This window comes from Micrasema longulum, unplaced genomic scaffold (genome assembly GCF_059751315.1).
Source record: "Micrasema longulum isolate JH-2025_06_02 unplaced genomic scaffold, ASM5975131v1 h1tg000274l, whole genome shotgun sequence".
In the NCBI taxonomy this organism is placed as follows: Eukaryota; Metazoa; Arthropoda; class Insecta; order Trichoptera; family Brachycentridae; genus Micrasema; species Micrasema longulum.
In genome coordinates, this window is record NW_028277478.1 from 737033 (window position 1) to 763023 (window position 25991).

At 29.3% G+C, this 25991-nt stretch overlaps 1 protein-coding gene and 1 long non-coding RNA gene across 4 annotated transcripts in view; one reads left to right on the plus strand and one right to left on the minus strand.

The window, feature by feature from the left end:
* Osi24 (Protein) overlaps positions 1-19105 on the plus strand; it is a 157092-nt gene extending 137987 nt beyond the window's left edge. For all 3 annotated transcript variants that reach the window (XM_088224247.1, XM_088224248.1, XM_088224249.1), the window contains one exon: positions 18816-19105. In XM_088224247.1, the coding sequence (XP_088080373.1) occupies positions 18816-19026 (211 nt within the window). In that variant the 3' untranslated portion in view covers positions 19027-19105. The remainder of the gene's footprint in view (positions 1-18815) is intronic.
* LOC148282959 (uncharacterized) overlaps positions 1-25702 on the minus strand; it is a 159871-nt gene extending 134169 nt beyond the window's left edge. The window contains exon 1 of the long non-coding RNA XR_015821975.1: positions 24693-25702. This is a non-coding gene — a long non-coding RNA (uncharacterized LOC148282959). The remainder of the gene's footprint in view (positions 1-24692) is intronic.
* Between the last annotated feature and the right edge of the window lie 289 nt (positions 25703-25991).

A 25991-nucleotide genomic window follows, 5' to 3' on the forward strand; every position in this document is an offset into this window, starting at 1 on the left:
AAGATTCGATTATTTCTTAAAATTAAAAAATGTGTGTTTTTTTCATTATGTTTTTAGATGTATCTAAATAAAAATAATAACAAAAAATTTATCTTTTTTTTATGTCATCTTACCATATTTTATGCTACAGAACGAATTATTTTTTTTAACATGTATTGTTATGGGAAAACGCGTTTCACATAACGAACTTTTCGCATAACGAACTTGCTCCTGGAACGAATTAAGTTCGTTGTGTGAGGCACCACTGTATATATTTTATACCCAAGTCTCGATGTCTCAGAGTTTGTTAATTCCCTGAGAAGTTATTCTCTCTCAATTTTGGGCAACAAAATAAATTAAAACGTGAGAAATGAACGCAAATCAAGTTTATAAGTTAACAAAATCTCAATGTTTTGAATTTAAATTACAAAAGCTAGGCAAATGTAAGTTAGATTTAATGTATTGATAAGCAAGGAAATTTATTTTATTCGAAGTTCAGAAAACGCCAATCAATTCAGAGTTATTTCTATCATAACAGAAATTAACAAATTACAACAGAGATGAAGAACATTTAAGAGAAAGTAATATAGAAGTATAGGCATCTACAGAGCTTATGACCTATAAACGGCTGGTTTAAGTGGCCACTTTACACACTGTGTAGCATTCACCATTCTGCCTATATTTGAACATCTATATTCCTTCAATTCTTTCATCTGTTGATGTTTGTGAAGTTAAAGAGCTGAAACCTTTATTTATGCGGGTGAGATTCACCTAATTGAATTATTTCACCCACATACTAGGCAACGCCTGAAAATATTATTTTTTCAATTTCTATACGTCTTCATGGACCAGGTAATTCATCAACAATATTTTGAGCTCGTCTAAATTTTTGTAGACAAGGACTGGATTCAACTCCCTGGGGAGCTGTTTATATTAACATATTACAACAGAGATGAAGAACATTTAAGATAAGGTGATATAGAAGTCTAGGCATCTACAGGGCTTATGACCTGTCAACGGCTGGTTTAAGTGGCCACTTTATACACTGTGTAACATTCACCATTCTGCCTATATTTGAACATCTATATTCCTTCAATTTTTTCATCTGTTGATGTTTGTGAAGTTAAAGAGCTGAAACCTTTATTTATGCGGGTGAGATTCACCTAATTGAATTATTTCACCCACATACTAGGCAACGCCTGAAAATATTATTTATTCAATTTCTATACTTCTTCATGGATCAGGTAATTCATCAACAATATTTTGAGTTTGTCCAAATTTTTAGACTTCTATATTACCTTTTCTTAAATGTTCTTCATCTCTGTTGTAATATGTTTATATAAACAGCTCCCCAGGGAGTTGAATCCAGTCCTTGTCTACTAAAATTTGGACAAACTCAAAATATTGTTGATAACAGAAATATTTTTTCTTACTTAGAAAAAAGAAACCACGCAATAATGAGTTGTTTAAATAATTCAAAATTCATTTTAAATTTGAAGTAAGTAAAAAGATATATTTATTTATTATTTAAATAAAATCTTCTGCCCAAAAATTTAAGATTTTCTCAGTAAATAAAACAATATTCTGGGAAATACAATTAATACCAAGACATCTGTGATTAATTTCTTAATAATGAAGTAATATACCTACAAGGTGGCCCTTTTTAAATATGTCATGCGTGTGAGAGCGTAGTACTAGTTAGTTATTATTATTATTCTGGATAACTTATATAATTTATTATTATTATGGATAACTTATATTTTAAATTAAATATTCCCTTGGATAACATAAATTACACGTATTAGACACTTTAAATTTTATTTTATTAGAAGATCGTAGAAAAATAAACGACCTCCTTTTTTTATTTAAAAATTAAAATTCGGAGCTCGATTGTTGTGAATTCCTGAATCTCATTAACTTCAAAATACCTAATTGAGTCACTAGAAGTACGGAGTTGTTTGCAACTACGAGTACATACGTGGGTACTAACTATGCACGACACTCGCCGATTCCGCGTTTACATTCCTTAACCAACAAATTTACTTGTGAAATAGACATTTTTAATACGACAATTATCCATTTTAAAACGTTCTTAAATGCACTGTTTGAAACTAATTATTAATGTCGTAATAAAACTTTCTTTTTCGGGCTATGTATAGCGTGTGAGCTCGCCAATACATGACAGTAAAAAAATTATTGTCTTTGAATTTCCTAGAGTTTTAACCATCGAAAAAAAAGAAGATTGGAAATCAAAGCAACAGACAATTGAAATTTGATGAGTATTATTTTAATAGATTGTCTATTACGGAAAAAATACATCGAGAAATACGCATTTTTATTTATTGTAATAAAAACAGTACAGTAAATTAGAATAAATCATAATATGCTTTATAATAAAAATATTAATTAAAATGCAAAAATAACACAAATGTAAAAAACGGGTAGCGATTAAAAAAAAAAAATACCGATAATTTTATTTTCATTTTATAATAGGAAAATTACATACATACAAAAAAAAATTGTAACTAGGCAGCTACCAACACTGTTGAATTTCGAAACACCACGCGAATTTGTATCTCGGCTACGCCATGAATTTCTTATTAAATAATTTCTCACGTCACAAACTCGCCCCTGGGTAGCGCCTGCTAACGTCACTTAACAAAAACATCCTCGTTTTTATTACAATATTTCGGCTACGCCATGAATTTCTTTTTAAATAATTTTGTACGTCACAAAGTTGCCCCTGGGTAGCGCCTGCTAACGTCACTTAACAAAAACATCCTCGTTTTTATTACAATATTTCGGCTACGCCATGAAATTCTTTGCTTCGCCAAAGCGTCGGTCTTATTTTGTCGATCAAAACATTTATAACCTATGAAAAATCGTAATCGACCCGTGGCAAAATGCAAATTATGCTAATAGTTCTTCTTAGTACTTTTTTTGGCTTTTCCACCTCCCAGCCGATAAAATGCTAGTAGTAATTTAACTAATGTGTGCTGTAAAGTTCCGTATGACCAAATAATATTCTTTATTAATAGAATATTATTGACATGTATTTCAAGCATTGCTGCATTCACGTTGTTTTTCTAAGTTGAACTGTTGTGTTTTTCTATGGTTATGTTTGCTGTCATCTGTCATGTATTGGCGAGCTCACAGGCTATACTTACGCCTCTTTTTCATACAATTCTTTCTCTGTTTTTGATGTGTTTTATTATTATCTTATCTCTTTCTGATATTAATTTATCAAATATTTTTGTGTACCGTATATTATATTATTTTCACATATATACTTACTGTTAACTAATTTTCATTATTTGTTTTTAACGATAATTTGTTGATACCATTTTTTTATACTTATTTACTTAGTATGGTTTATTTCAATAAAATAAAATAGCTTTTTTTGTAGGCATTCTCATTTTTGTTTCTTTTATTGTTTCTTTTTCTAAATATTATTTTGCATCTTTATAAATTGATATTAAAAAACGGGTGTTAAATGTTCATGCAAATTTACTCATTTTCGAACACAATTATCGGTTTTTCTATATCGAAGTCGAAGTCGAAGATAACTCTGTTAACTTCCAATTGTAATTGAGGACTAGCGTGCATTAGTTAAATGATCGGAGGATTTACGATTTTTAATAAATTTTGCGACAAAAGGCCTAAATCGCAAAAATATATTTTTTTTTATTATGGAGTGAAACAATTTTTAACAATATCTGTATGTTTTTTTTTTATGTCTAAAAGCATCAGAATATTCTGTCTTTTACTTGAAGCAACACGATGTTACATCACCGTGTGTAAAATATTTTTTTGGCACAGCCTTTTAAGAGTTAATAACCCTATGTTAATATGCTAGTCCATGTCAGTAAACATTTATTTTGTGTTAGTAAAAATGTCTAATGTTATCAATTTTAAAATAGTCAGTCGTAAATAATGTATCACTGTCAAAGCAGTATCGAAAACTTTTTAATTTTTTTTTATTTATTTTAAATTATAATTTTTAAAAAATTAAAAATCTTTTTAGATTACGCCTCTTGAGGAGGCTCTATTTAAAATTAGAACAAACATAAATCTCTTCATCTACGTCCCATGTCGGCAACCTTTGTTTTAAGAGAGGCAAATATTTTACGTGGGGATTAGTGTAGGCCGTATGTCATTACAGTATACATAAAATATTTATTAATATTTTAGTTTTAATAATTAATCGCCAATTACTTTTACGTCGTACTGTTAATAAAATCGGTGATAGTTTTTTGGTAGCATTTGAGTTGTAAGACTAAAACACACTATAAGCTAGTATTGAGTCTTAATTTAACCATTTTATTTTATTTATTTTATAAACATAAACGGCAAATCTGCCTTTTACAAACATTTTTAATATTAACATATTTGGCTTAATATATATGTATATTTTTTTAAACGTAGATTTCCTTATACCAAAGATTTATAAAAAATAAAATAAACCAAAAATCATACATAATTTATATTTAAAAAAATAACCTAAAAAATATACAGCAAATTCAGTAGAGAGTTTAAATAATGAAACATTCTACAGTAAAACAATAAAAAAAAATAAGTACTGTTTCACACAGCTAAGCAAAGTGAACAAAAAACTGTATAAATGTACATTATGAAATGCATGCATAAATAAATATAATTACCATTCGCCATCTTCGAAAAAGTTTAAAAGGTTTGTTCTATGGAAAAAAAATATGCAAAAACCATCCAACCATCAACTGGCCAGCCGAGATAATAGCTTTTTTTTTTTAAATACTGTGTTTATTGGTAGAACATAGTTTTTTTAAATATTTTAATAGTTTACCGCGAGTCATTTTCAACATTCAGACCATTTTGTCAAAAAGTCACATTTTTAAGATTTCATTAAATGGACGGTTTCAGAAAATGAATAATATTTAGGAGTTTTCTAAACTTTTTTCAAAACAAAAATATATATATTTAGTATCTTCGCAAAAAACCCCGTCGTAAACGCATAAGTGAATTTAAAAAAAAAAAATAATCGGTATTTGAGTAATTTGTATTCATTTTACAGTTAGTTTTTTTTTTGTTTTTTTTTCCAAATTACACTACAATTTTTATTTTTTACAAAATAATGTAGCATATAGCAACAAAAAATACCAATTACAAAAAAAAATCTTTAAATTTATAGTTAGAAATAAGTTTATATCAGGGTATGTATGTTTTATGTTTGTACAAAACAAAAACAAAAAAAAAAACAATTAAAAGAGTCAGTATTTAGAAAAAAATGCCCACAAATTCTTTTATGTCTGAGCGAGGGCCATTCCCTTTTAAAAAATATTATTCTATAGTTTTAAATATAATATGACAAAAAAAAGCTACAAAGAAACGTATTAATTCAGATATTCATGAGTTTTTCAAGTTGCTTGAAAAACATTGAAAAAAAAAAGCATAACAAAAAAATCAAAAATAAGAAGGGAACAATTCAATAAAGTTATATGTATTACAATTATTATATAACTTGAATGATTTAATTCCAAAAACACGTACGACGTTTACTCAGAGGAATTTCTCTTTTGTGGCCCCAAGAGTGCTCAATGTCCTTTTAGTTTAAAAAAAGTTACATATTAGATACTGTCTATCCTAATGATGTATTGTAAATACCTGTTCTTAGATAGGCACCATTTCAATTATTTTTATGTAATACAGCATATTATTTAGTCTAAGTAATGTGTCGTCGGCCTCATGGTGTAACGGTCACCGCGTTTGCCTACCATGCAACAGGTCTCGGGTTTGATCCCCGACATGGTTGATATGAAATATTTATTTTAATGTGTGTTTTTATACTAGAATATTTCATAGTCCCTGAACTGGTACCTTGAGCGTTAGACTGATCATCTTACTATGCAACAAAAATGATCAAAATACGCTGCGATTGGTTACCAGTGCAGTGCTTTTTGCACCATTTGGTGCAAAAAGGGAATGATGATGATGAATAATGTGTAGAAATGATTTAACTATGGAAAAAAGATTAATTAATATAAAAAAATATAAGAATCTTACATAAAATATGGAACTAAAAAAAATCAATATGTTTAGAGTGTATGACACTGAAAAAAATATACTTGATCAGCAAACTTTTTTTACTTCTTGCAGTTTAAAAAAAGCAAACTCTCATAGAAATCCACCAAGTGACTTTTCCTTAAAATACATTTTAAGTATGGTGTCACGTTACAAATTTATCAGGTTGCTTTGCTAATCACTTGGCTTATTGTCGATACCAGCTGTAAAGGTCAGCATCGAGACGCCTCGTGGGCCACATGCGGCCCGCGGGCCGCTGGTTGTCGACGACTGCTCTTCTCCATCGAATCAACTGTGATTTCTTTACATTGAGAAATGGTTTAATCGTGGTCTGTAGGATTTACTACTTGAATTTATAGCGGCAATATGGCGAAACTATCTTTTGCGGAACTATCTTTTGCGGAAACAATGACTAATTTATTAGAATTTACTAAGTGCTACTAAATATTTCAATCAAACCACTTATTAACTTTTCCATGTCTCTAGTTTCGAGACAAACTCGTCTTTTCGTAAGGACAATAATTAAACTAACATGTAAACTCTACTGTGTTTATTTATTTATTAATTCAAAATTACACTTGTTAAAATATAACGTTTGGCGGCCTCCGTAGTGAAGTGGTCAAGACGCTTGACTCACGTACGAAAGGTTTCGGGTTCGATTTCCGGTGGGAACACAAAAATTACAATGTGATTTATCTCAAGCCTAGGTGTTCCGTGATGTAAATCACCACTGTAATTGGGCCACCTGGCCTGTTGTGGTGCAAAAAAAAACTTATTAAGGCTTTTTAGACTGTGCCCGTGTCAAGCCATAATAATTAACAATTAAAAATACGTAGTAAAATTAATTAGATTCAAATATAATGACATGTGATGCAATATAATAACAATCCAGAAAAAAAGGTATAAATAAAAAATAATAAAATTCCAAAGAATACAATTAAAAAAATATAATCAGACATTAATATTAAAATGCAAATTATAAATTATACAAATTTAGATTCATACGTTATCAAATATACAAAATAACAGTATCATTAAAATCAATAAAATAAAAGTATAATGGTAAAATATAGTTGTATTGAGAAAAAAACTAAATATTTTATCATTGAAATCAGTAGAAAAAGTTTATATATATGAACATAAATGAAATATTGATTGAGATAAAGTTTCTATAAACTCATTCTACTCTGTAGTATGAAATAGAAATATAATTAATTTAACACTTTGCAAACATATACATATATTGTGTTGGGCGGGATTTTTTTCTACCTTTACAAACCTTTTAGTTTGAGAAAATAAGTAGAAGGTATATGAACATATTCTAGGTTAATAAACAAAATCTTATAATTTCATACAAAATTTGAAACAAAAATGAACTAAATATCTACAATATACTATGTAAAAAAGAAGGGATGGGACGGAAAAGAGAAGAAAAAATGAATTACTTAAATTTTTAACGGGTTGTGGTCTAGTGTTGCGGCCTCATGGATCAGAGGTCCTAAGTTCGAACCCCACTCTACCCCAACTTGATTTCCATTTTCTATTATTTAATTATTTGCAACTCGTAAAAAATTACGTCAAAATCGAATTGTTTGTGTATGTAATAAGAAAGCAAATATATCCTTTAACAAAAAAAGAGAAAAAAATATATATTTAGACATTTTAAAATTCTTTTAAATGTAATAATTATTATTAATAACGGGTGTTTTTGATACAAGTGGGGTTGATTATTCAACAGTCAAGCAGTTTTTACTGTGAAAGAGTAGGCAAAACAATTAGAGCGATGAATGGGTTTTAAAAGGGTTCTCTCGTTATTAGAACAAACAAATTATCCACTTTACGTCTTCACCATAGTGTGTAGTTGCACAAAAAAAAAAAAAACGGGCCCTTTTTTTTCATTTCTCCCACAACTTCAATCATCTTTATAAGCCATAATCACTGCACGTTAGCATTACCTTCTAACAGCATGTGTCAGCAGAACTGGTTTTATAGTTTTGGGTAACTACTTTGAAGAAGGTGGTTGTGGAATTTGCAAGTTAGTTTAATTGATGTGCTGACGAAAAGACATGACCGTCTCAAAACCGGTAGAAAAATAAAAACCAGGAAGTGTTTATGTTATGAATTAAATTTTTTTACTACAAAATGTATATTTTAAATATTAATAATTATCATTAATAATAACTGTCTCAAAACCAGTAAACTTAAAAATTCGTGTAGTGTTTACAAATATTTACTTACATTTGTTGGAATTGTATTCTTCATGACGCCCGAACATGGAAAACTCTGCGTGCAAATAATGTTTTTTGCTGGCTATATTATCTTAGCGGCCAAACATCTGAAAATTATTTTTCAGATACGCTTAGCTGCAATTGTTAGAAAAAATCTTAAAGCCTCACCCGCCTTCAACGTAACAATGTTTAGCATTTTATGAGCATAAAAGCTTTACCCTCTTCAAATTTCGGAGCCATGTTTGTTTCGTTGCGTCACTCAAAACAAGAGTATATTTTTATTTCACAAACTTACCATGCTAACATGCTATGGGGGTGAAGGATCCTATGTCTGTCATCAACAGACATTTTAGCGTATGTGACAAGATGGTATTGGATAAACAGAAAGATAAATATGTATATATGATAACTACTGATAAAACCTGTGAAACCAAAAACATTGATTGGGATAAAACAAAAAAGAAATGAATGAACAAAAAATTGGGATAAAACATAAAAAAAGTGGAAGCAAGCATATTATTAAAAAACATTTATTATTGGCACGTCAATAGATTTGTGATTAAGCTACAGAAACCCGACAATATGTGCTTTGGAAAGCGAATTGTATTTATTTCGTTGTTTGAGTGCGTGTTGTGGGGGGAAAATATAAGAACGTTTTTATTATGTATAGGGGTTTTGTGTCGTTTATTTTATTTATATCCTGCAAATCCTGCTGTCGGCCTCCTCGTGACGGGCCATGCAGCTTTAACTGTAGCAAACGGCAGGGGGATAAGGCGAGTCTACGACGCCTCAAAACCGAACTCCACTTGGATAAGGGAAGTAAAACCCTGGCACAAAAACCGGGTCCAGCTGACCCTCAGGGCCTTTGCAACCCAGGTCTCAAAAGCGCGGGACCAATCATCCAGTATCGTTAATACATCCCGATTACAAAACTATTTTACTACAATTATGTGTGTTAAACAACTAATCAATAAAACACATGTATATAGTTTTTATAAGAGCACACTTTAAAATATGCTTATGTGTGGTCTGCTTTAAGATAAAATAAAATATATTTTATACTGACAGAAGAACTGCATACCTACCATATGTACAGAATGTTACTGACAAGATAGCCAGAGCACTGAAGAAACAAAATACTGTCACAACGTTTGGGACTGTGGGAAAAAAAAAGAAGCATTTATTCAACCCAAAAGACAAGAATCCCCTGGAAACGGAAATTGTTTATAAACTAGGTTGCCAAGGATGTGATAAAGTGTACATAGGACACACAGGACGTACTGCAATTTTTTATTTTTATTTTATTTTATTTAATAGTATAATTATACATTTTTGCAATTTAAAAAAATTTCACTTGTTTTATTTTTACTAAAACTAAAATCCCACCAAGCCACTTTTTGTAGCTTGTTGGTGAAGATTATATTTATTCTAACTTAAAAATATTATTTACATTTATAAAAAACAACGAATAACAGATAAAAAATAACAGCCGGAAAGATCAGAATATACATGTTAATACAAATAATAATAAATAAATTTATTTCTTAAACACAAGAAAATATATAAAAATTAAAATATTTACACCTAAGCTACTATTCATATATAAACTCTTGATCAAGTAGCCACTTTTTTATTTTGCTCTTGTTACAATGTGAGTTAATTTTAAGTTTTTTTGGTAATAAATTTAAAATTCTAGGTACTAAATATTTGAGAGTTCTATTTACATATTTATTACATACTTTTGAACAGAAAGAACAGGATTGACGAACACAAAAGAGCGTGTAAACTTGGGCACCCTGACAAATACGCAATAGCGGAACATTTTATAGATACCGGTCATTTTTTTGCCTTCGAACCAAAATTTTTACATAAATCCGGTAATTACAGTGCACAAATAATAAAAAAGGCAATTGAAATACACAGACACCCAAATAACATAAACAAAGACGAAGGGCTTAAACTCAACATGGTTCCCAGCAATACATACTACAAAAACTAATAGAAATGTGCTTACTGTCGACTGCGACACGGTACAAACTAAACACTTAAAGTTTTCTTAAAAACACACAGTTTACCCCAAAAATGGCTCCTGCAATGGTAGCTGAAACGTCGGAACAAATCCAACACACACGATATCACCCGAAAAAGGAACATACTGCTTTGGAAGAGGTGAACCTCATAAATGTTTTCTTACTTTCAAACGCAAACGAACAAATATTAATTTTAACATTTTGTTTGAGATAAACATTGGAGCCAGACGGACGTCACGCGTTGTATCTCTTGAGATATTGTAGATCATACAAATATTATGTGCCTACAAATAACGTGTTTTTTTTTTCAAATAATTCAAGGTTTCATTTTTATTTATGCTTTATTAAGTTAGTTCAAAACATCTTAAGAACTAATATAAACTTTTGATAATATCAGAATTTAATAAAAATATTTCTCGATAACATATTTTTTCCAAATAATTTTAATATTTCAAGGGTCTTCGTTTCTTTATTTCTTCAGGCATTCTTCAGGCAACTCGTTGAACAGGTTTTTTTCCTTGAACAGTGAGTTTTGAGACTATTTTTTATCTCTAGTTTTGAATGTATGACATTGTTGGTAAAAGTTAATTGTGTTTTTTATTTAATTTATCTCTTTGATTATTTTATGTATAAAATTGAAAAATTAATTTTATTTGTTGCTTTACTGTGAGCAAGTCATTTTTTTGCGGAATATTCGTAGATTAAAATATTTTTTTTTTTTTATATAATCCTTATCGCCTTGTTTTTTAAAAACGTATGTTTTTAATATGATCTTTATTACATTCAAAATAGAATCGAAGAACGGTAATTTATATGTGGGCATATGATTGTTTTATAGATAAAAACACACCTTTTTTTATCTTTTACATTACTTAATTATTCAGTCAAATTATATATGTAAATCTAGGAAACGCCTAAAAACCCTTTTCAATTTTACATTCGTTCATAGTTGTTTTTTTTATTAATTAATATTTTTAGAATACCCTAACTTTTGTATACAGACACTTTCTTTCTCTAGAAACATGAACGGAACTTACAAACCATAAATTGAATTATATATTTGATAACTGACAAACCATAAATTGAATGATTTAGCAAACTTACATTTGAGAATCACTTCGATGACATACTGACCCGTGCACATAGAAACCTTGGTTTTGTACTTCGTACATGTCAGGTATTTAAAGATATCGCGTGTATAAAAATGGTTTACTTTGCTCATGTTCGCAGTTTGCTCGAGTATGCCTCTTCTGTTTGGTCTCCACAATATGTCACACATAAAGAAAAGTTCGAAAAAATTCAATGGACATTTCTTAGACATCTTAACTGGAGATGCAGGTATACCGATCTCAATTATATGTCTTCCTGCGAAAAACACCACTTGCTTACTTTAGAAGATCGCCGTCTACTGTTGGACATGGGGGTGCTTCATGACATACTTAGTGGACGCCTTGATAGTCCGGCTCTTTTGTCGGAGTTATCATTAAATGTCCCCGGCTACCGCACCCGTCACACGTCGAGCTCTCTATTTCATGTGCCAGCAGTTCGTACGAACTATGCCCAGAACTCTCCACTAATACACTTTGTTAGTGAATATAATTTGAACTTTCCCCTTATTGATCCATTCGATTGTAAAAAAATAACATTTAAAATGCGCGTTTTAAAACATGCTTTTTTGTCTTATACTTAGTTTCAATAATAAAGTCTTATTTTATCTTATCTTATTTTATTTTATTTTATTATATTTTATCTCTAATTCTTAATATTTTAAATATATTTGTATTTTCGACACTTGACACTTGTGCAATATTTACACACATGTCCACTCTCATTCCAATATAACACCCACTCACCCACCCTCTCACTCACTTACACTCACACAAACACACTTGTATGTATTGTACGTGTATTTAATGTATTTCTGTGGATATCTGTCATTGGTTTTATTCTCTGTATATTTTATTTGTTGTATTTTTGTTACATGTATTACTGTTGATATCCCCAATAAATAAAATTAAAATACGTGAAAACATTTTTTCTTTTAAATTTGCACCACAGCAGAAAACCTGAAAACTCAATCACAGTGGTGAATTACAGCACAGAATACCCAAGCTTTAAAAAACACATTTAAATTCTTGTGTTCTCACCGGGAATCAAATTCAGAGCCATCAGTGCGTGAGTCGATAGTCTTAACCACTTCATTACGGTGATTGTTTTAATTTTTATACGTATAACTTTTTATTCGAGACTACGACAGTTACATTTACAAATTTATGTACTGTTTTTGTTAAAAAAACATGCATTTATCCTTTCATAAGACACATAACAAAATGGTACATTTACGAGTATATGTACATGTTCAAATACCACCAAAATTGAGTTCCATACTTGATACAGTTTTTTATTTATAATTTATAAATTTATTTTATCCTTATATATATATAAATAACTCCTCTGCACATGTGATGTCACCGTACTCCTCCTAAAGGGCTTAACTGATTTACGTGCGGTTTTCAAAGAAATATAGATTTTTGGGCTGTGCGTGTTCGTAGATATTAAAATCTTTAATCGAAAATGTGAAAAAAAAGTTAGGAGCAAAAATGTTTTATTCATCGATCTACCAGGGTTGCATTCGATGGGAATGCATTTACAAAAAAATGAAAAGAAGATGTTTTTTTGTGTGTAAAAAAAGTTTGTTTTGAATGTTTACAAACAACATTTGTTTTTTGTGGATCTCAATCGAATTCTTTCTTTAAATTCCTCATAAGTTTTACCCATTTATTTATTTTTATTAGATTTTCGGTAACACTAAAATAACATTAAATTCAATTTATTTTTTAAAATCGTATTCCTACATAATTACACCACTTTGTAAGTGAGACGACCGGAGTTTGACGTTTGCAAAAAGAATGCCATATTTGAAAAAATATTTATTTTATGTTTTGGAATTCAATCATAAACAAGTACCTACTTAAATTTAATATTATTTGAATATTAACAATTTTTAGTTTTGGAATGCAATCACAAGCAGGTACCTAGGTACCTACTTATCAATAAAAAATATTTTTCCAAGGCAAGCCAACGTTCGGGCAGAACAGCGTCTGTCGGTCAGCTAGTTTCATATAAAATTATGAATGATACTTAACTCTTGCGTGGCTGTGATATCACAATAGTTGACATAGGATTTTTATTTTTTTTAAGGAGTTGCATATTTTTTGCCTTGCTTATTATGTACAAGGCTAATATTAACTGCAAAAGGAATGTTCCTTCTAATGTTTTGACTGTAGTGTGAGGATTTGGTAGTGGAAACTCGTACCTGAGAATCCAAACAATTGATAGGCATCAACATATCTTCCGTTCCACTTTGAGAGCGTTCGGCATTTTGTGTCCTATTTTTATTTATTTCAACAATCACCTTTACTATTTTTACCATGTATGATATAACCTCATGCGAGAAGTCCTTATAACTTATTTCTGTTGCGATAAGTCGACATAGGATACAAGACTTGATATATCTCTCTTACTTTCTTAAACGATGAAGTAGTATTTTTGTAATCTTTAAATAAATATTTTCACACCGGATTTGGGAAGTAAAATTTGTCTAACTGTGCTGGATGTTAATACAAAAAATATTTATCCTTGCTACGCAAAAAATGAATGTCCGCTAATTCAGCAACACATCTGTATAAGAGAGAGCGCAAATACAGAATTTGCAATAAAGAAGAAAATAAATAAATAAGACGGAGACGCTGTTCTGTGGCGGGTGTTGTGTAAAACAGTAAAACATATTCAGTCGGTTTACGACAGTGATGGGGGACGCACGCGCGTAATATGAGCGGCGTATTTATGATTTTTAATTTATTTTGTTATAACGAGTGGTTAGGCCGTTTGAAAATGTGTCACAGCGTTAATACATTCCTATACCTGTCTCTTTTTCTCTCGTCCTTTTGAATCCTGTCCCTTTTGCAACTTTATAGTTTCAAAAACTATTTAGTTGATTATTTTGCCACCTTGGGTCAGTGTCCGCTTTGACCGCGATTGAAGAACATGTTCGGTGTGGAGTTTTGCCACTTAAGCTGAAAAATAAAAAAATCTACAAAAAAGGTCAGCCCATTCACTCCATTTCCTTGTAATCCATTTGCGCTGTGACATTTATAAAAGTAAATATACTTACTATCGAGAACCAGCTCACGCATCCTCAACAAGGCTAAATTATATGTTTGCTTGTATAAATTATGGAATAGAAATTATTTAATTGCACGTCTCAGTGGTTTTTGTTTTTTCAAAATGTCTGAACTATAGAATAAACCGTCTTTTACTAGCGGTAATACGATGTTACATCACCGCGAGCAAAGGGATTATTTACCACAGTATTTTTTTATTTATTTATTTATAAGACATTCTTTTAATAAAATTCTAAGTTAACTGATTATTTGGTTAATTAGGTAATTGATACTTTATTCAAATTTTTGCTTAAAAACATCATTGGTATTTTTCTTTTTTTTTTTCACTATTGTACAATTTAATCTTGTTTAAATAAAATATTGTTATTTTATCCTGCTTTCGTTAATTATAATTAAATTAATAGTTTTACCCAGTGTTATTAAATATTTCTATATAACCGTTTACCAACTTTTCCATGTCTATTCTATGTTCAACTATGGTGAAGGTGTTTTAAAGTTTTGCATATTGGTTTAATTGGTGTCTTGACAAAAAGACGAGTATGCCTCAAAGCCGGTAGACATAGAATAGTCGGTGTGTGGTTGTATATAAATAATTAATAATATTTAGTTTAATGTGTGACCACAAAGTTAATACTTTTGATATTAGTTATTTTAATAGTTTTGGTTAAAATTATAAATGGTATTAATTTTTTTTACTAACCTTATTTTGATTCTCTGTTTTGCGTTTTCTTTATTTAATTAATAACATTTATTTTTCTATTTACACTTTTAACATTTCAATTTATTTTTTATGTTTACTAAAACTTAAATCTCATCAAGCCACTTTCTGTAGCTTGTTGGTGAAGATTTATACTAAAACTAATTTATATGATAGTATATAAATTTATAAAAACGACGAATTTACAAATATAAGTAACAGCCAGAAAGATCAGTAATATTGTTTTTTTATGTTTTTGTTAATATTCAATTTTTTTTAAATATTCACATATAAACAATATTTTGAGTTTGTCCAAATTTTTGAAGACAAGAACTGGATTCAACTACCTGGGGAGCTGTTAACAGTAACATATTACAACAGAGATGAAGAACATTTTCACAAACATCAACATGTGAAAGAATTGAAGGAATGTAGATGTTCAAATATGGGCAGAATGGTGAATGTTACACAGTGTGTAAAGTGGCCACTTAAACCAGCTAATGACAGGTCATAAGCCCTATAGATGCCTAGACTTCTATAATACCTTATCTAAAATGTTCTTCATCTCTGTTGCAATATGTTAATCACATATAAGCTAGTTTATTAACTATTCAAATATAAACTTTCAATCGAGTAGCCACTCTCTTATTTTAATCATGTTACATTGTGTGTTGTTAAGTTTAAGTACTTTCGCCAACAAATGAAAAATGATAAGTATTTAATTAAGAGAAGTTATATTACTATACTTATTACATACTTTTGGTACTTTTAAATCATCATTTTACGTTAGGCGTGTATTGTAGTTATGTTTAAGAGGAATATTGAAATTATTACTAATAAATTATTTTTAAATAATACAAAACCACAGAAATCCTCGAACTAGCAGAGTTAAAAGTGTTTTGTACGGGAGAACATTATCACTTCTTTGTCTGTAAATCTATGCTAGTATTATTCTCTTTACCAAAGAAAAGTTTAAAAATATGGGTTTTTTTAAAAATAATTTAAGGTCAACATTTACTTTTATAATTATTGATTATGACTTATTAAAAATATCTGATAAGCAAGTTTATTAATAATAATGATTCTGGATAACTTATAAATCGCCATTCTCGTAATATAACACCTCAAGGGCGCTTTACAAAGTGGTTATATAAAGATATAAATTTAATTTTAACTTTTTAATTTAAGAAAAATAATGTTCTTTGTCACCACATGCTAAGAATTTATTCAAATGATTTAGAGAACCAGTGTGTTTTAAGTTTCTTCCAAAACATCACTTCACTCTCACAGTTTTGGACTTCTGCTGGGAGAGCATTCCATGCCGTAGGGCCTGCGACCGCAAATGCACGTTCGCCGAATTTAGTGCGCTGTTTGCGTAGAGGTATAATAACTTTTCCTTTCGACGTAGATGTAGCTAATCTAAGCGTAAGATGTCTGTCAGCTAGTTCGTCTGGAATGCAGAGTTCCCTTAGATATTTTGGAGCAGAGTTGTGCAGTTACTTATACATAAGCCAACATAGTTTGTATTCCACCCTCTGTGGAAAACGTGGACAGTGCAATTCCCGATTAGTAATATGACTGAACTTAGAGAATCCAAAAATAAGTCTCACTGCGGCATTCAATACAGACTGTAGGCGAGTCATTTTATTCGAGTAATATTTTATCGTATTTAATTTTTATATAAAACATTTAGCTCAACACAGATTTTTTCTTTAAAAGCTGAAATATATTGTGAAGTAATTGAATTTTGTATTTGAAAAGAAAAAAAAATTGAAATATGGTAAACAATCAATAAAATAATGACAAGTCTTTTTTCGCAAGAGTTCTGTGATAACGTGAATAACTAGATCAGGTTATTACTCAGATTTTCAAATGCAATTTATTTCATTTAAATTTGATTAGGCTTAGAAGACGTGAATCAATACAAAAATAGTGTCATACAAAGGGTAGTGGTTCATTGATCTTTTTTTATCATATATGCATTTAACATATCTACTTTTCTTGAAGTTAAAGTAAGATTTATAGATACTCGTAAAAATGATGGAATTGATCAAAGAACCATGATAGATTGTAAAAAAACACACGAATACCCGATTTTATTGGAAACAGATGAACTATGTAATAGGAAAAAATAGAAAATAAATTTCCTATGTGAAAATTCGATCAATCCCAGTAAATTTGTTTCATATTTTTCTCTGAAAATACTTTGAAGATTAAGGTACAAGTATAAGGTATTCAATGAAAAATTTAATAACACTGTTAAAGGAAACATTTATTAAGTAAAGAAAAGATATTGTATATTCTATATTATTTGTTTTATGTCCAAATTTTATGTGTCTCTTTTTGAGTTCCATATACAACTTTTTTGTTAGTATTTATTGTAAAAAATAAATATTTTAAATTATTATGCGTATGTACTATGTCTGTATTAGTTTGATTTGTATATTTTCCATATAAATATAATATTATTATTTAATTATATGTTAGAGAAAATGTTAAATTAATTAATAGTTTATATGCTTACAAGTTAGCACATTCTCTGTGAAATAAGTTACAAATTTTATTTCATTTATTTCATTGAACTTCTTCAAAAAAATGTTGTGTTATTATTTTAATTAATGAAACTTCTGTTAATAATGTTTAAATGTATGCGTATCTACACCATGCAAGAGGTCTCGGGTTCGATTCCCGGCATGGTTGATATGAAATATTTATTTTAAAGAGTGTTTTCACACTAGAATATTTCATAGTTCCTGGACTGGTACCTGAAGCGTAAGACTGATTCTCTTTTTTTCATGATACAAAAATGATCAAAATACGCTTAAATTGGTGTACCAATGCAGTGCCCTTTGCACCATTAGGTGCGGAAAGGAAATGATGATAATGATGATGTACATATATGTATACTTTATTTGTGTTATACATATGTTTTTAATAAAATATTTTGAATAATGTTAACTGCCACAGAATAAGTTAAATAACTCTCTAAATAAGCTAAACATAACGTATTAAAAAACTGAATTACGGCTCATATAATGCAATTAAAAAATGTTTTTGATTATTTTATACTCTATATTTTGTTATTTTCATTTAGAAAAAATAAAATCTTACATTGAAAATTAAAAAAAAGTGCTTTTCTGCAATCATAAAATGTACAATTAGAATAGCTTAAATTATATACAAGGCATTTTAAAACAAATTAAAAAAAATAATAATAAACAGATTCTTTTCGAAATGATATAATGTGTTTACATAATTAAAATGATTTATTTATTACATTTAAGTTTGTATGTGAAAATTCTTGATGGAAGTTCATTGTAATTTATTATATAAATAAAACACGAGTGATACTTTAATCCACAAATTTGGAATATTTGGAATAATTTGGAATAAAGATACCAGTCTCGAAGATGTCGCGAAAGCGATGAAACCGGCCACTGGATATTCCAAATTTGTGGATTAAAGTATCACTCGTGTTTTATTTATATAATAAAAGATTCATTTATTTATAATTGCTTTCAAAATCATGGTAAAGCCAGGTTGAAAAAATCGATATCTTTAATAAATAATATTCGTTCCCAAAAATGTGGAGTCTATATATATATAAAGATGATTATAGCAGTATTTCATTTTTTTTCAGGGAGCTGAATGAGTTAAGAAAGCCTACATCAGACAACCCGGAAATCCTTCGATTTTTCAGGTACATGAAGGCTGCTAAGGATGGCCAGGAAGGCGGAGATTGCGCGCGCAGTCACCCCGGTTGTCAGGCTCTCACGGCGGAAGCAGGAAGTGTTGCCATGATAACGACATACAACGACATAAACAAGTTGGTTTCTGCCAGAAAACTGTGAAAAATGCGCTTTGATACTTAAAAACCACTGCGTACGCGTAAAATTGACAATAATGTTTATCCTTGTAATAAATGAAAAATGTTTAAAATTTGAACACTTAATACGAGTACACTTCGCTTTTTCCATTCCTTAAATTTTAGAATTGAATCCAATTGCTTACATTTTCAAATTCCCGTTTTTTTCAAATATTGTAATACACACCTGATTTTTTTTTGTAAATAGATTTTTTTAAACATATTACAACAGAGATGAAGAACATTTAAGAGAAGGTAATATAGAAGTCTAGGCATCTACAGGGCTTATGACCTGTCAATGGCTGGTTTAAGTGGCTCTTAAGTGTGCTCTTCATCTCTGTTGTAATATGTTAATATAAACAGCTCCCCAGGGAGATGAATCCAGTCCTTGTTTACAAAAATTTGGACAAACTCAAAATATTTTTGATAAATTACCTGGTCCATGAAGAAGTATGGAAATTAAAAAAAATACATTTTCAGGCGTTGCCCAGTATGTAGGTGAAATAATTCAATTAGATGAATCTCACCCGCACAAATAAAGGTTTTAGCTCTTTAACTTCACAAACATCAACAGATGAAAGAATTGAAGGAATATAGATGTTCAAATATAGGCAGAATGGTGAATGTTACACAGTGTGTAAAGTGGCCACTTAAATCAGCCATTGACAGGTTATAAGCCCTGCAGATGCCTAGACTTCTTTATTACCTTCTCTTAAATGTTCTTCATCTCTGTTGTAATATGTTAATATTAACAGCTCCCCAGGGAGTTGAATCCAGTCCTTGTCAAACTTTGTCAAAATTTGGACAAACTCAAAATATTGTAGCTTTTTTTTGTTTCAGATGCATCAAAGAAATACATTCCGAAATTGTGACTTTTATGATAACAATAATTATAAAAACGCAATTGGTAGAAGTTAAATTTAACAATGGAAAATGGATATGAATTGAGCATCAGTTAAAATATTTATTTTATAACTAAATGTTTGGGATTTATGTAACGTACTTTTACTAAAATTATTTTAAAACATGCGTGTTTTGAGTTTTTCGCGAAACGTTTTCAAACCACCAGTTACGCATTTTAATGGCAAATTTTTAACTTGCAAGTAAAACTAAAATTGATCAAATAATTTTGTTGAACTATTCCAAACATTATTGATTGATAATAAAAAAATACTGGAGTTTTAAGGTTTATTTAAATGAATTATTAAAAACTGTTTTTATGGTATTTTAATTTGTACAGTTAGTTAAACAATAAAATAACTAGTGAAATTGCTTTACATTAAAGAAGAGTACATCTTGCTTCAATGAGGGCCAAAATTGTTTTTGTCACACAGCAAAATGGCTCAAAAAACACTACCAGTAAATGTAAAGCTTAATTATATTACGTTAATAAAATAAAGGATTACATAACAAATTCATTCATTGAATTATAAGAAAATATTTATGAACAATCATTTAAGTCTTTAAAAAATACAGTATTTTATTGACATAAGTTTCTTTAAAAAAAATAAGTAACAGGTTACGTTAGTACAGGAAAACATTTAAAATTACTTCCTGGAATATAGAAGAAGGCCAGATTTGCAAGTCCTTACTTGATACGATAATGTCTTTTACAATGATTTATGACAATCTTACCGGTAAATATAATTAAATTTACCAAACATATTGAATTAATTCTGAATTTTGTCCATTGAGGTAACATAATCCATGATATTTATATTTGAAATAAATATATAATAAACTTGTTTGTAAGCACTATTTTTTTTTCTTCCGATTGTTTTAAATCTACACAAGCTTCTTTATCAAGGTATAATTAACTAATGAATCTTATCCAATTTGATTTAAACCTTGATTACTAAATATTTTATCGAAACATGTGGAGTTAATAAGTCGAGTGTTTTTGTCATGTTGATCTTGTAAAGATGGGAAGTGTGAAGTGAGATAGATAATATCTTTAAAACTAGACCGTAGTGAACTAAGTGTATTTTATTACCTATTTATTATTTGTTTCTTAAGATGGACCACTTTTTAAATTAATGAGATTTTAAAGTTGCCTAATTTTAGTATTTTATTTTCAACATGAAGAACTTTTAATCCAGTTTATTAATTTTATCAGTTGGTTTGCAGTTTAAAAAAAAATATTATTAAAAGTGTTCTTGTACTCTGATATAATTTTTTTTTAGTTTTTTCAATAAAGATTAAATCAATAAAAAAACAATCTTAATAAATCACAAAGATAAAGTTCCTAAATATAACCAATCAAAATTAAATTGTAACGATTTTTTCATTTTAAACAATGTTTTTTTTTTATATATCATTGATTTTAATGAATAATTATTATAGATTAATATTTGTTGAGCTTTTTTCCGACTACTTATCAACAGGTATATTTATACTTTAATGTTTTTTTCTTCCTTTCATGTCTGTATTGTACATTGTGTTCGTTAATACCCAACAGGCGGATATATAAATAAAAATACTTTAGAAACCGTTCAGAAAAATACGAAATACGACTCATGATTAAACAGACGATAAGTTATATCAAAACCAAATGAAAAACATTTTTTAAAATGATTATTTCAAAGCGATTGATCTCTGTGTAAGATTTTTGTTCAGTTATCTCTTGAACCATTGTCACAGAACTCACAAAGACTTGTTTGTTTAACATTTTTTTTGTTGATAATTTTGTTTAAAAACCATACAAACTGCGGTTTTAATTAAATGACAAAGACTTTTGTGTATATTTTTTACTATTGTCTGACAGGTGAATCTTGTTAAATAAATGAATTTATTGAGAAGGAAAAAAAACAGTTTTTGAAACATTTTTTGCACAATAGATTTACACAGTGGCTTTTTCATATTCTGTTATCGGATGCTCAGATGTTCGAGTTAATTTCAAATGAAATAGCTTATAAATTTAAAATGTTTATACTTATATGTAAAAGCAAATATGTTTTGGTATGCTCTTATTTATTTTATTAATTTATTTTCCTTTTTTTCACATTATAAACTATGAATTATAATAAAAAATATTGTGACCTCACTGGGGTTACCCGTGCCAAGGACACTTATGAATATCCTTTTTTTAATTCCAATCCGGCTTAAGCACTACTTGTTCCTTACTTTTTTCATGCAATTATATGTGAACGCCAAAAAATGGCCTCAAAATTAAAATATTTGTTTTAATTTCTTAATAAAAATTAGTTTATCATTTATCTAAGATCAAAATTACATTATTGAGAAACCCTTGAGTAATGTTTTATTGTTTATCTCAAATGGATAAAATACAAATTTTACTACAATCTATAAATTTAAATTAACCTATTAATTACATTATTTAAACTCTTGTATTTACCCTGTACCACTTTTAAAAATGTCCTTAGACACAAATAATTAAAAATTCAATTTTATAAAAATGGCGCTATTTAGATCATCAACAAACAATAAGATCATCTGTTTTGAAGAAAAGTGTACATGGTGTACATTGTTCATCGAGTTATTTTTTGAACTCAACTACACTTGAACATGTAAACATTTAGTCAATAGTCGTTATTTCATATTTTAATGTTATTAGCTCAGATTCGTAAGACTGATCAGCTTCATAACTGTTTTTAATTATCACCATAACACAGCACAAAACCATTGGCTTGTAGTCAAAATATACAAGTAGAAAATATTCAGTAAGGACAATAAAACTACTGCCTGTAAAATATATTTTGAATAAGTCAGCATAGCTCGTGTTAAGTCTAAATTGGTTTAAAAAAATAGATTTAAGTATTTATTTTTTGTACGTAATTAAATTAACTAAAATTAAATAACTTTGCAAAATAAACAAACAGAGATGAAGAACATTTTGAGAAATGAAATCAGAAAACGAGGCATTTATAGGTTTTATGGACCGTAATAGGCTACTCAGATGAAATTATTTCCACTTTACAAACAGTATAAATAAGCAATTAAACCATTAAATGAGAGGTTTTAGCATTATTATATGTACACGTCTTTTCCTCAGTGGCTATGAGCCCTTTAAATGCCTGGGGTACTCTATTATTGATCTTATCACGGGGGTAGAGAAGAAAGAAATTGGGTTTTTTTTACATTTTGCTTCATATATGGCCACACAGATAATCAAACATCAAATAAGCGTAGTTATGCAGAAAACAGCCAACCATAGAAAAGTGAAACTGAGATAATAGCACCTTTATGAAACGAGTGAAACTTCAAATCTACACAACAGTACTGACTCTTTACTGAATGACAAATAGTTGAAATGGAATTCTTTTTTTTTATATTACAAACAAGAATCTAATTATGTATTTGACCAGTTTTAATGATTTTCAAAGTACCGTCAGATTTTCCCAGTGTTGTGGGTGTTTTTTGCAAATTGTGAAATGCCGTCTTTGCGATAGACAATATTTTTTATATGAAAAAAAACGAACAAGGTTTGGTCAATTCAACCTAATTAAGTGTTTTGAGAAATGCGGTCGCAATCATGTTCAAAATGAAAATCATTTTTTAAATTTATTTCATGTGTTCATATTTATTTGACATTTAATCATCAGTGCGGTCATGTATGAAGCAAAGTAAAACGCAAGCAAAAAAAATAAACTTTAAAAAAAAGAACTCTCCAGGAAGTAAAGAACATTCTGGAAAGCACCCTTTAAATTGTAAATTCCAATAAAAATTAAAAAAAGAAACTTATTTTTTGTTAATAATAAATAACTTGCGTTTAACCGAACCGTTTCATTAAAATTGTAAATAATAACCCAAAGTAAGTGCTTCAAATATAAATTTAATTTGAATTACAATTCAAAAAATGTTTTTCAATTCTGTTTACAAGATATTCATATTTGATATCTCTGTACAAAGTTTATATATAGGTTATTTATTGTGTTTGTGTTACATGTTTTATTTTTATCTTATGGGAAGGTTTTTTTGTGGGAATTACTGTTGAACTTATAAAACTTTATGTATAGATTATTTATTTATAGGTAATAAGTTTTTTGTTAAATGTTATAAGAATAATATTTGTGTTTTTTTAACCTTGAGACACCTTATTAAAAATAATAATGGAAATAAAAATTTGTTGGAATGAGATAATTTTTAATAATGAAAATACAAACTTACTTTTTGAAATTGTATTTGACAAATTCAATTTACCCTGGTTTATTCTGCCTGTTAATTTTCAACAACCTTATTAAATAAATCCGGTGTGATTTTTGAAATGGTTGGTGTTTTGTTGGCTAATAATGCTTTAAATAATATAACCTCTAATAATACAGCCAATAGGAAATAATCCGATGGCGTCAAATCACTGGATCAGTGAGGCAAATAAAATAATGTCATTATTATTATTCCAATCCACTCCCTAGTTGGAGCATATGGTGTCTTCAAAGATTGTCCAAGCATCTCTGTCGCCTGCCCGCTCTTGTGCATCCTCCCGAGTAAGGTTTGCGTCCCGCAGATCTGACATTAACTGCCGACAAACAGTCAGCAGTGGACGTCCAGGACGTCGAGAACCTGATGCCTTGTAAAGTAAAGTAGGCGAGCGTAATTAAAGCTCTCAGGAGGCGTCCGCAGCACATAACCAAGCCAACCGTATTGCCTCCGCTTGATGACGGTTGTCACACACCCGAGGTTCTTCTGAGACACCTATTCTCAAATTTCAGATTTTCGCTGTTTTGGGCCCTACTGAGGTGCCACAATTTGCATCCAGAGAGGAGAATAATTGTTATGCAGGCGTTATAAAGACGGCATGTGGTTTTCACTGAATAAATATTTAATTTCCAGACACCCCTCATACTGTTGAATGTGGCGCCTGCTATTTCAAGCCGCACTCCCAGTTATTTTTGAAAGCTGCCATTTTCCGTAACATATACTCCCAGGTATTTGAAACTCTCGACCCTTTTGATTTCTTGATTTGACAGAGGGGATTTTAGGATTATAAGGCATGAAATATTACACAGTACACGAGTACAAGATATGGAGTACCAATTTAGGCTATTTACAGTGGCCTGAAGACTTCTGGCTGAATCGTCAATTATAACCGCATCATCGGTTTACTCTAGGCCAAAGAGGTAAAATAATTTACAAGCCTATTGTTGGATATATTCCTCCCAAACTTGTCACGCAGCAAATTCATAATTTTATAAATAGTCCTTTTTATTCGGCAAACTTTACACTGATTAAATACATAAAAAACACGACTTGCAAGTGTTAAGGCGTTGCATTATTTATTTGCGTATTGTTTCAAAATACAAAAAAAACTTTTATCATTAGTTTGACAACAGATAGTAGTACCGATTAAAGTTGTCTCACAACAAAAAGGTTTAAGTATTTTTGGAGTTTTTATATAAAATATGACAAAGAACTATTCAGAACCAAAATTCTATCTCACTAGAACAATAGATAGTCCAACAGATAATTAATTTTCTTATTTGTCTAGACAAGAAAACTGTAAATTAAGTCAGATGACTTTTTACTATAAAAAAATGTAAACAGTCTCACATAAATAAAAAAACAGTATTTCAAATAATTTTGATTGCAAAAATTAATTGTGGTTAAGGTGTTATTATTATTTTTTTTTGTAAATATGGTTTTATAATTTTGATGTTGTTATTGCTGTGTACTTATTTATTTATTTATTGAATAAAAAGTTAAATAATGCTCTCTTGTTTTTTATTCAAGACTCCTGTGTCCTGTCTTTTTTGACGATATTTCAGTTGGCAAATATCACACAAATAATTTTTACGCCTATTTTTTTATTATTAGTATTTTTTTTATATATTTTTTTTATAGTAGTACTATATATCAATGACAGGTCGTAAGCCATGTTAACGTATGTATAGCATTTTATCCTCTCTGTTAACCACTACGGGAAAACGACGAGATGGTTTGTTTGTTTGTTAAGTTCAGTTTTCGATAAAAAATATTTAATAAAAAAAATAGAAA